The sequence below is a fragment of the Primulina tabacum genome, chromosome 7 (assembly GCF_025594145.1).
Source record: "Primulina tabacum isolate GXHZ01 chromosome 7, ASM2559414v2, whole genome shotgun sequence".
NCBI classification, from domain to species: domain Eukaryota; kingdom Viridiplantae; phylum Streptophyta; class Magnoliopsida; order Lamiales; family Gesneriaceae; genus Primulina; species Primulina tabacum.
In genome coordinates, this window is record NC_134556.1 from 34,468,059 (window position 1) to 34,479,601 (window position 11,543).

General features: G+C 32.3%; 2 protein-coding genes across 4 annotated transcripts; one reads left to right on the forward strand and one right to left on the reverse strand.

Annotated features, from left to right (window-relative positions):
• Positions 1–1,408: 1,408 nt before the first annotated feature.
• LOC142551407 (putative F-box protein At3g61730) lies at positions 1,409–5,103 on the forward strand. Its single transcript, XM_075660633.1, has 8 exons — positions 1,409–1,632; positions 2,366–2,565; positions 2,649–2,693; positions 3,003–3,167; positions 3,266–3,313; positions 3,638–3,808; positions 3,991–4,098; positions 4,399–5,103. The coding sequence occupies exons 1-8, from the start codon at positions 1,541–1,543 to the stop codon at positions 4,479–4,481; spliced, it is 912 nt and encodes a 303-aa protein (XP_075516748.1). The 5' UTR covers positions 1,409–1,540; the 3' UTR covers positions 4,482–5,103.
• LOC142551408 (uncharacterized) lies at positions 3,533–10,310 on the reverse strand. 3 transcript variants are annotated; one of them, XM_075660637.1, is made up of 4 exons: positions 9,883–10,310; positions 9,103–9,267; positions 8,276–8,423; positions 3,533–3,833 (listed from the first exon to the last, which is right to left on the reverse strand). In XM_075660637.1, the coding sequence occupies exons 1-3, from the start codon at positions 10,180–10,182 to the stop codon at positions 8,322–8,324; spliced, it is 567 nt and encodes a 188-aa protein (XP_075516752.1). In that variant the 5' UTR covers positions 10,183–10,310; the 3' UTR covers positions 3,533–3,833; positions 8,276–8,321. The 3 variants fall into 3 exon arrangements, with proteins under 3 accessions (XP_075516752.1, XP_075516751.1, XP_075516750.1); XM_075660636.1 differs by having other exon boundaries at positions 3,533–3,845; XM_075660635.1 differs by lacking the exon at positions 3,533–3,833 and having other exon boundaries at positions 8,055–8,423.
• Between the last annotated feature and the right edge of the window lie 1,233 nt (positions 10,311–11,543).

The window sequence follows — 11,543 nt, forward strand, 5'->3', positions numbered from 1 at the left end:
TGAAACACTTGAAATAAACCCAATTTATTTTGTAATAAGCACGACATGCTCATAATTACTACACTCATATCTCAATTTTCATTTTCATTTTCATTTCATTTTCATTTTCGTGACTGTCAAAAAATACTAACCTCACTCCATTTTCATGTCAAATGAAACAATAACTTATTAATTATTCAATTACATTTTCTCTATACTTAATTAGTTTTATACGTACACAGAAGCATCCATGAAAATGTGAAATCATAACTTTTAATGAATTTGGAATCAAAACTCATTTTGTCTCACATCGATTAAATAAAATTCATGATAGTGGCATATATGGACTTGGATAATCCTTCCCCTTAACTAGTTTTTGGAGTTGAGTATTGAGTCTCAAACTTAACATGGAACAAAAATTCAAGTTTCACCGTTATGTGTTGGACGGCTTATAATTGAGCTAACAACCATGATAGCCACCATCGATTAATTAATCTAGTTTAATATTCTCGATCTAGTTTAATATGAGAATTATTGGGTATTAATACTCTGATTAGGACTAAGGGTGGGCATAGTTTGGTTCAAACATAAATAACCGATCGAACCGAAAAAGTCGGTTTAAATGGTACGGTTTTATCGATTTTTCGGCCGGTTACGGTTTCAAAATTAAAGAAATTTGGTTTTTCGGTTCGGTTTACGGTTTTGATCCCTAGAAAACCGAAATAACCGAACCGACAATATTATATTTAATTATAGGGTTTTTTGTATAATGGGCTAAAAAATGAGCCTTAGTCATGTGACAAGTCCAATATTGTCAATTGGAAGTTCAAATTGTTATTGAAGCTTATATTGTTAATTGTATTGAGATTTGAGATGCAAAATCTATGTGCATTTTGGAGTCCGAGAATTGAAATTTAATGACTCTGTATCTTTTTATTGAAGAGCTATTGTTTGAAATTGTATTTCAAATAGTTATTGAAGCTTAGAATGTTAAGTCATAAGTATATTATAATCATATATGTTCTACTCATCTACTATCATTGTTTCTTTTATATGTGTTGCATCCATCAAGCATCAAATGATGTACAATTTTATTTTTTAACAAAATATTATAAAACCGTATATAACCGACCATATAACCGAATCTTATTACAAAAAAAACGGACCGAACCGTAATAAAATGGTTTGGTTTTGAAAAAGATATATTCAAAATCGAAAACCGAAAAACCGAACTATTGTAGAGAAAAATTGGACCGAACCAATCGATGTCCTCCCATAATCATGACTCCTACACAGGAACCGCGCAACTTTGGATTAACACCCCGAACTATTGTAGAGAAAAATTGGACCGAACCAATCGATGTCCTCCCATAATCATGACTCCTACACAGGAACCGCGCAACTTTGGATTAACACCCGCAACAAATACATTATTTTGAATCCGTTCACTTCCCGGGAATATAAATAGCTCCAAATTCAATTATTTTCTTCACACACTTCACATACTGATAATCGGTCGAAAGAATTTTTCACACATTTCAAACTGGATGAAGAGAAAAACATGGGGAAGCGATTGCGAAGAGCGAGATCGATTTGCTGTTGCGCCTCTCCTAGATTATCTGTCCACGTTTCTCGTCAATCGAACGTCAACTGGTTAATATACTTGCTCCATTTACGTATTGCGAATTCAGACATGGATTAAACGAGTATTGATTTTTAGATACGATAGTTTGTTATTGGATTGCGGTAGCTCTGTTCTGCTTTCAGTGAATTGGAGGATCTGGATTTGGATTTATGCGAGGTTTGTGCGTCGTGAAATTATTGGATCGGTTAGCTGAAGCGAAGGATTTAAGCATTGAAACATAGCTGATTTTAAGTATGTTTTGGATTTGTATTTTTGAGCTTCTGCGCTAATGATCGCGGAATGATTTAGGAGAACGAAGAAGTTGCGTCGGCTGAACCATGCATTTCACTTCGAATTGAAATTTGTGTGTTTTGTGATTCGATGTTTGAGAATCTGCTTTACATTTTGTATTCAATGCCTCGTTCGGCGTTTTTTTAGGAAATTATTCAGTTTATGGATTATAATTGTATTTGGTGATATGCGAGTATGATTTTTGCCTGATATTGTTTGAGCATCACATTGATATCTTGTCACCTGTGTATTCAGATCCTATGGTGATCAGCTTACTATCATTTTGCTTCAGATTAGATTTTAATCACACGTTTTAGAAATAATTAGCGCATGGTTGTTTCGAAATTGATGATGTTTACGATCTGTAATGAAGGCAACTTTTTCATTTTCTCTTTTCTTGATGAAAGAGTTCGTTTTCCTCTAAGTTTAAAGAAATTTCCATCAGTTCACGTTTTGACTTGATGCAAAAAGGTATGATGTGGATATATGGACTGAAATTGCCAAGTTTATGGATGGGAGATCTCTGGTAATGCTAGCAGTGACCTGCAAGTGGTTCAATCGTACCATAATGGAGGATAGCATCTGGAAATTCGCATGTTTGCGTGATCTTCAGGTGCCTGATCCTGGAAATGTCAACTTCAAATGGATCAAACTTTACACTACAGCTTTCGGTAAATTTCAGCCGGCACTCTTCCATAAAATTTTTCAACAATATCATGCATGCAGTCAGAGAATTCATGAGTAATTTCTGCAGACGGAAGCCACTCGTACATGTTCTTCCAACAGGAGAAGCATATTGGTAAGTGCTATTTCTGCTTGTAGTTTCAACTTCTTTATTTTCTCAAACGCGTGCAACTAAATATCGACCCCCTTACTGCATTAGGTTGCTGATTTACAAAATGGGACGGAAATCTCTGTTTAGTTTATGCTATCATACAAAAAAATCACATGAACCTATTCATCCTTCTGGTTGCTACGCAGGGAGTATATCTCCGAATATAAAATAGAACAAACCTAGTGTTCTGGCATGGCATTTATTTTGGATTCAACGCCAATAATACGTGTTGAAACTAATGTTTTTTCAAAATTTGTTTGGCGGGATGGATAGATTGGATGCGAATTGGAGCATTCTCACTTGATTCACATGCTGCACTTTTGACTGAGAGCCTGACAGGGCCAATCAGAATTCCAGAAGAAGTGACGACACAAAAAATGTTGCAGATGACTGGTAGTTGCGTATTAAACTCAATAAAAACTGGAATCTGGATTGCTGGTAACCAATTACCGTTTCCCCACCTATCATATTATTATGCCATGTTTCACATTTCAAGACTTAACCGCCTTCGTTTCAAAATGCAATCATGTTTGAAGACTTGCAGCTTGTTCGATGCCCCATCTGCGACCTTGATGCATGTGATGGTAAGCAGCAAACTAAACCAGTATTTTCTCTATAACTAGCGTATCATCAGATTTTCTTCAAACTTTCTGGAACCTATAAAACTATACAAAGACAATCAGGGTCCTACGAAAGCACTACAGATTTTATATTCCTAAATTTTATTGAAGTTTGATTCTGATATACAGATGCATGAAATATCTCAATATAACTGTTTTAGTTTTCTTTTAATACATTAAATGTGAAGTGGAAGCTTACCATTGATGCATTTTGTGTGATTAAAGAAGGTTGAAAATGCTGTATGGATCAACACATTGACATAAAGAAATTGTGATGCTTTTATTCAGGAACAATGCAAGTCTTGGATGCAAGAAATATCGAGCTGTTCCTGAATGAGGAATATGTAGAAGGGAGTTGGGACTATGAATTAATAGGATCCCATGACATAAACAAGCAAGCTGATGCAGCCTCTGGAGGGATCTTTGACATTGAGCACATCAAGGATCAGTCAACCGCTGGTATGTCTTCAATGTTCCTTTGGAACTGATTATGACGCTATGCACCAGAAGTTCAATTGAATATCAAAACTAGTACTTTGAAATAATCACACATCAATTCAAAGTTATTTTTTCCATTCGAAAATGACAGCATTCTCAACTGCAGATATTACAAATCTGGACTAACATTGATCTCATTTCAGATATTCTTAACAGTAAGTTATGGGTGGGAAAAGGCACGGACTGGCAGCCAAAATCTATGGTAACCCTCCATGCAGTTGCAGTAAACACCAACTTACAACAGAATGATGGTTAGCTTGAAATCTAACTTTTTTGAAATTTTCAAGTGCTAAAATTGCAATTTTTTTCCTTTCATTATTCAAATTTAAAGGAAATTTTCAAGTGCTTGAAAATTCCCTTTAAATTTGAATAATGAAAAAAAAAATTGCAATTTTAGTTTTAGTATCGAATATGGTAATGAAAAAGAGGCTTTCCAAAAAAGAAAAATTGAAGAGAAGCAAGACTCAATATGTACATGGTTCAGCCAATTCAAGTTTAAGCGTATTACTTTAGTTTCACTTCCTGATGATTTTAATTATAATTCAAAACAGGACTTCAGATTAAATTCCAAGCTATGAAGGCTGGAAAAAATGGGGAAATTGTTTCAATTCGCATATCTCAGCAGCTTCTCTAATTCCTGACTGAAATAGAGTAAGAAATTTCATCCATTTTTGACATGTCACATGTGTTACTTGATTGATTCGTAGCAGAGAAATAAAAATGTCTATCATTAAACACAAAACATATACTCAAATGTTAGAAGAAATTCAGCAATATATTTTTAGGTACTAGAAAAATGTATGTGCATCGCACGTGAGAGCGATTTTATAGGTGTATAGATATACGCATCTTTAACTCAGAATGCATTAATATACCTAACATATACCTACAGCAAGTAGAGGAGTGCTTTAGATTAAAATATGTCCACATATTACACTAGTGCAGAATATATGGATTTGCCCAGTTTGTTTGTTTTTTTTGGGTGTATGTTTCTCTTTTCCCGAAATGTCATTCCATCTAATGATAATATAAATACCAATGTATTTTAATTTCCTATATATTATTATTTTCTAAAATAATCGTTATTTTCATAATGATGTAATAAGTTAAAATTACTAAAAGTATTCATTATTATAATAATGACATGGATTAAAATTTGAAATTTAAAACTATCAACATCTTATTAACATTATCAATTTCAATATATGCAACAAGTGTGTGGACTGTGGTATAAAAGTAACTTAGATTGCCTGCCTGTCTTTGATGTATGACCAAAAGGATTAAAAAAATTAAAAATAAATTGTTACATAGATTTAGATTAAATGCTTTTCGCATGCAAAATATATGTTTCTAAGAATGCTCAAATGTTTCTTTGGAGTGCTTTAAATATAAATATTCTAAAATGATTTTGTTGGAAATTAAGTACTAGATAATTTATTAGTTACCTTTGTAAGACAAAACATAAATCCCTATAACATTGAATTGAAATGAATTCTCTATTATATTCATATAATAAAAATCAAGTTCAAATGTAAAAAATGCAATAACAATTATTTTTTAATTAAATTGATTTCATGTTAAGTGTCACAGATAATTTTATTTAAAAAAGCATATCATATCACAAAATATAAATTATCATACATCATTTACATATATTTATATTGCAATTCAAAAATATTTTTCTCATAATCCCATTTTAGGTCTGAAAAATCAAAATCGTGTAATTTGTGTACACTTCGGTAATAAAATTCTGAAATCAATATATGAAAAATCAAGTAATTAATACAAGGAAATTTTTATATCATAATGTAAGTGAAAAATATGAATTGAATTCGTGTACTGAATTGAAGAAATGAAACTATAAAGGCTAGTATTTGTTTTATTATTATAATTTGGAAGACATCAAACATCCGAAATTAGTAAATTTTCAGTAGATGAGATCAAATTTATCGAATCGAACATACATATGGAATAAATTTTGAAAATTCAATGGTATACGTGGCCAAATTTACTAATCAGTGCATATAACTATATAGGTAGAGAAATGATACATGTAAGTTGATGTCACGCGTATGGTCACATATTATTTTTATATTACAAAATTATCATAAATGTATTTTTTAAAAAGTATGATTCTTGTGAGACGATCTCACGAATCTTTATCTGTGAGATGATCAACCCTACTGTTGGGTGCAATAATTGTCCTTGCTTGGTAGAGCGATCGAACTGTGGTGCTTGGTTGCTGTGCGGTTTAAAATATTTGAGTTGCACCATTACCACTAGCTATAGCTTTTGGTAAAGTGGTAAGCACTCGGTCCTACAATTGGTATCAGAGCCAAGGTCGCGGGTTCGATTCCCATTGATTGCAAGGAGTGCAATTATTGGGAGGGAGATTTTTTGGTACAATAATTGTCCTTGCTTGGTAGAGCGATCGAACCGTGGTGCGTGGCTTCTATGCGGTTTAAAAAATTTGAGTTGCACTATTACCACTAGCTATAGCTTTTGGTAAAGCGGTAAGCACTCGATCCTACACCTACCGATATTCACAATAAAAAGTAATACTCTTAGCATAAAAATTAATATTTTTTCATGGATGACACAAATCAAAAATGTGTCTCACAAAATACGACCCGTGAGATTGTATCATACAAGTTTTTGCTTTTTTAAAATTAAAGTGCATTTGAGATAGTTTTGTAATCTCAAAATAATTTATAATGGTGTGTGTAACCGCCTCGTATATATAACATAACTAATGTAGGTATGTGTTTGCAATTTTAACCGATAGGGGCTCCAAATTTGCTGATCGGGACATAAATATATGATTACATTTGGAATTTTAAGTAGAAAATGACCAAAATGGTAACCCCCTTTGTCAAAAATAAATAAATAAACTTGGCCCTATTTTAGTAAATTATCATGGAATCAATTTATGTATCATTCAAAACTGAATAATTAAAATGAGAAAGTTTTTACTATCATAACACATATACTCAATTCAACATACACATCTCAATATTCTAATGATACAAATATCAAGAACAAGTTAGGCAAAATACGTACAAAAATAAAATATTCTGAAATGCATTTCAAAACTAAAAACAAATTCATCTATATATTAGATAGAACAGAATTTATCACGTGGAAAAATTAATATAATATTAAATTTGAAATTTTATAATAAATAAATACATGATTAGGGAAACTTTGATTCAGACCTGACATCAATATGACTTAATTTCAGAAAATGTAGTTTGAGCTCTCTAATCTCATATATTTTTATCATTCAGTTACATGATATTATTTAGTCCAAAGAGATACATATTGTTGAAATTATTACATAAATTTATGAACTTCGAGTATCAATAAATTTTAATTGAGTATATTATTTATGTCATATAAGACTGACATAAAAACTAAAACAATAAATATAGGTACAAATCATTTAAATTATAACATCAATTTACAAATTTAAAGTATCAACCACTCAAATTAGATATATAATCATAATTTTTGGGTATGAAATATTAACATTTTTTGGGACAACAAAGTTTCAATGAGATACAAATATTTGCATTTTAAATACCAAGTGACTTAAATTAAATATCAATCAACTTAAATTGAATATATGTAATATAATATTTGGACTTTTAAATTCAGAAAGTTGAAATGAAAAACATGTCAGACAATGAAGTTAAAATTAAGTTTTTCTGATACGTATACTGAATCATAACTTATGTTTGAACTTAGGGACTGAATCCTCGTTAACCCATTTTATGTACACAAATTTAAGAATAAATTTCCAATGCTAATAACTATATGATTAAATTTCCTTAATATAATTTATAACACACGTAAGATGAGAACCCTTTACAATGAATGAAATGACCGAAAATACAATTTTGCCTTAAAAATAATTTTACAATAAAAACCTATAATTTTAAAAATACAAAATAAATTATACATACACGTGCTGACGTATTTATTGATTATAAAATTTCAAATTTAATATTATATCTATTTTCCAAGTGATAAATTCGGTTCTATCTAAATATATAGATGAATTTGTTTTTAGTTTTGAAATGCATTTCAGAATATTTTATTTTTACACGTATTTTGTCTAAATTGTTCATGATATTTTTAGAGGTTAATACTTAATATGAATACCAAAGCAACATTACTCTGATCCACAAACCCATCACACTTAGTAGACAAAGAAAGTGTATTATGTTATCTTCATTTCAAAGAAATCTTCCTACCTGATGCCAGAAAATCGAAAGTTGTTTATCGAATACACCTGACTTGAGACGGGACCAACGAATTTACTCGAGAGAGACGACAGGAACCCAGTTGGAGTGAAACTTACTCCTTTGAATAATCGTATATGAAGTTGAGAGTATTTTTCATTCACTAGATAAATACCAAACATACCTATAATGAAGTAATTTGTCGTTGCGCGCTTCCCAATCGGCAAGAATTATGACTCGTAAATTTCAGGCTTCAAGACACCAACATACGGCAAGTTCCGGTACTGCTCATCAAAGTCGAATCCATAGCCCACCACAAAATAATCAGGGCACTGCCATCACATATCAAAAACTTATTCACACGGTAGGCCAAATTCAAATTTCATGAGATCAAACATCACAGTTAACTTTGACAATGTTGTCCACAATGTCATCACATTTTGACCTAGAGAGAAACTCGGAAAATTCAAGAAACTCAAAAACTAGTCGGATCAATCATCAAAAGTGCAATCAAGATTTTCAACAATATATGATTTTCTTCCCTGCCTTGTTTCGTCTTTCAGCAAGAAAGTCGCGTCTTTAATAAAAATCTTCAAATCAGTTCAATGTAAAATTAAAATTCCAAAAACAGGAGTGTGGAGTTTCGACTGTTAACATCAGTCGTCAACAAAAGTAAATAAAACTAAGAATTATCCTCAAACTGGAAAAAATTGAATAGATCAAATCAATTGTAGTCAGATACAATAGTATCTTAGTTGAGAAAGAATTTATTGTTGACTTAGAAGGACAAAACCATCAATTTCATGCCATGTTCTATCAAAACAACGAAATATTCTAACAGCACAAAAGGGAAAATATGATGCAACAGCAAGCAAATCGGCTGCGCTGATGTTCTTTGTTATAACATATTAAATTCTTTGAGAAAAGAAGTTGATCCATCAAGCAGCATTAAATTCTCAAACTCTAAAGTGAGTTGTTAAGTCTATGGAAAACGATTTAGGAAGAGAGAACCTCGAAGCCGCAGTAATACTTTCCTTCTCCAACTAGTTCAAAATGAACCTTTCGTCTCGCGGGTTTATCAAGGAGAGTGCACACGGATATGGACGAGGCACCTTTAGACTTCAAGTAATCAATTACGCAGGACAAAGTGTTCCCAGTATCAACAATATCTTCAACCTAAACAAACCAAAAAAATAAAGAGTCAATTTAGTGAATGAACATCGACGATATATTCTCAAGACTGTAATACACATTTTTCACTCCCAAAATTCTTATAAGAAGTGTTTGTGACTGTTTATCAGGATACAATGGCGGATGGATTTCAAAACAGCATGGCTACGAAATATAAAGAAGTCCTTCCACTTGAATGCCCACCTACTCGGCTGACTCCTGAACTCGGTAATATGAGTGAAAGTTACAATTTTTTACCAAAAAATAAAAAATAAAGTTTGAACATGCAAATCATAAAGGTTATTCAACATTCCTACGTAAATTCGGTGAAGAAATCCTTTACTTGAGCAAGAAATTTCCAAGAAGCAATAAACATCACAATCAATCTAGGCAAAAACTGGTCACGAGTTATTTTATTTTGTAAGATGATATCTTATCTGAGTAAAAAATATTATTTTCTGTGCTAAAAATATTACTTTTCACTGTCAACATCAATAAGTATAAAGATTTGTGACACCAATTGCAAGAGACCTAATCATCCATCTAATAAGCTTACAGAATATGAAATGAAGTAAATGATGATGATGATTAAAGTTTGAGTAAGAAGAAAAAAAAAGGTACCAGAACGACGTGCTTTCCTCGAACATCGACTTTCAAGTCGCAGGATATCTTCGGTTTGCCGTTTGAGACTGTGCCCGACCCGTAAGACTCGACCCGTACGAAGTCCACAGTCATGGGCAGCTGGATTTTCCTCACGAGGTCTGCGAGGAATATGAATGCACCCGTGGCCACTCCCACAACCACTGGAGTAATATCCCGGGACTCGAAATCCCGGGTCAACTGAGAACCCAATTCGGAGACCCGTTCCAAGATTTGCTCTTCGGTCCATAGAATTCTCTCTACATCGCTGCTCAAATCCATGGAAGAAGAGAAAAGGAACAACGGTCCTGGAGCGGCGGTATTCGATACTTGGGATTTATCAGGGTTTTGGGGGAATTAAAGCATAGTTATGCAAAGATTATTCCCACATTATTTTTGGTGTTACAAATTTGGGGGGAAATTCAGGGAAAAGAGACTGAGCTACGAAGTATTTAAAAAAAATAATCTATGAGTTAATTTATTTAAATATTCTTGTGTTTTAAGTGTAAATATATCATTAAATTTGATTATATATATACATTTACTTTAAACACGTAATTCATTCTCATCACTCATCCATTCAATTCTCATCAGTCGACTCAACTTAAATCCTCTCCATCGCCCCCCTTTCCATTTCCTTTCCGGCTACAATTCTCAACGCAAATCGACGCAATGACTAACAATAATCTGATAATATTAACATTTATTTCGATTTATTGTTTATTTTCGTTCGTCGATCGACTTGTTGAGGAAGAAAATTTCGACCACGCTTGGATCGACCAACTTTAGGTCGACCAAAAAATAGTAGTCTACCCGCGCGGTAGACCGAACAATGGTCGACCAAACAATGGTCGACCATTGCTTTGGTCAAAGACCAAAGTTGGTCGACTAATTTGGTCGACCATTGTTGATTGTTGGACATTGTATTGTTCTTTATAATTATTGGACATTGTAATATGTTTGATAATCATTCGACATTGTATTGATCTTTTAATTATTGGACATTGTATTGATCTTTTTTATTTCGATTTAAGTATTTATGGTGGAATTTTGTTGTTTGTCAGTTTTTGGGTCGACCATGGTGATTTCTGGGTCGACCTTGTTGATCCTGTTGATATTTAGGGTCGACCATGTTGATATCTGGGTCGAGCCATGTTAATTTTGGGTCGATCAAGGTTGCTTTTAGGTCGACCCCATTAATTACACAATTTTGACCAATGTTACATGTTTTTAACATATGAATCACATAATTTCACAAGTATGTTCTATAATGTTACATGATTATGTTACATGTTATGACATATGAGTCACAATTTCACAACTATGTTACATGTGTTTTGACATATGAGCCACAATTTCACAATTATGTTATACGTTTTAACATATGAATCACAATTTCACAACTATGTTACATGTTTTAATATATTAATCACAATTTCACAATTATGTTATATGTTTTAACATATGAATAACAATTTCACAGCTATGTTACATGTTTTAACATAAGAATCACAATTTCACAACCAACTATGCTACATGTTATTTTAACATATGAATCACAATTTCACAACTATGTTACATGTTTTAATATATAAATCACAATTTCACAATTATGTTACATGTTTTTAACATATGAATCACAA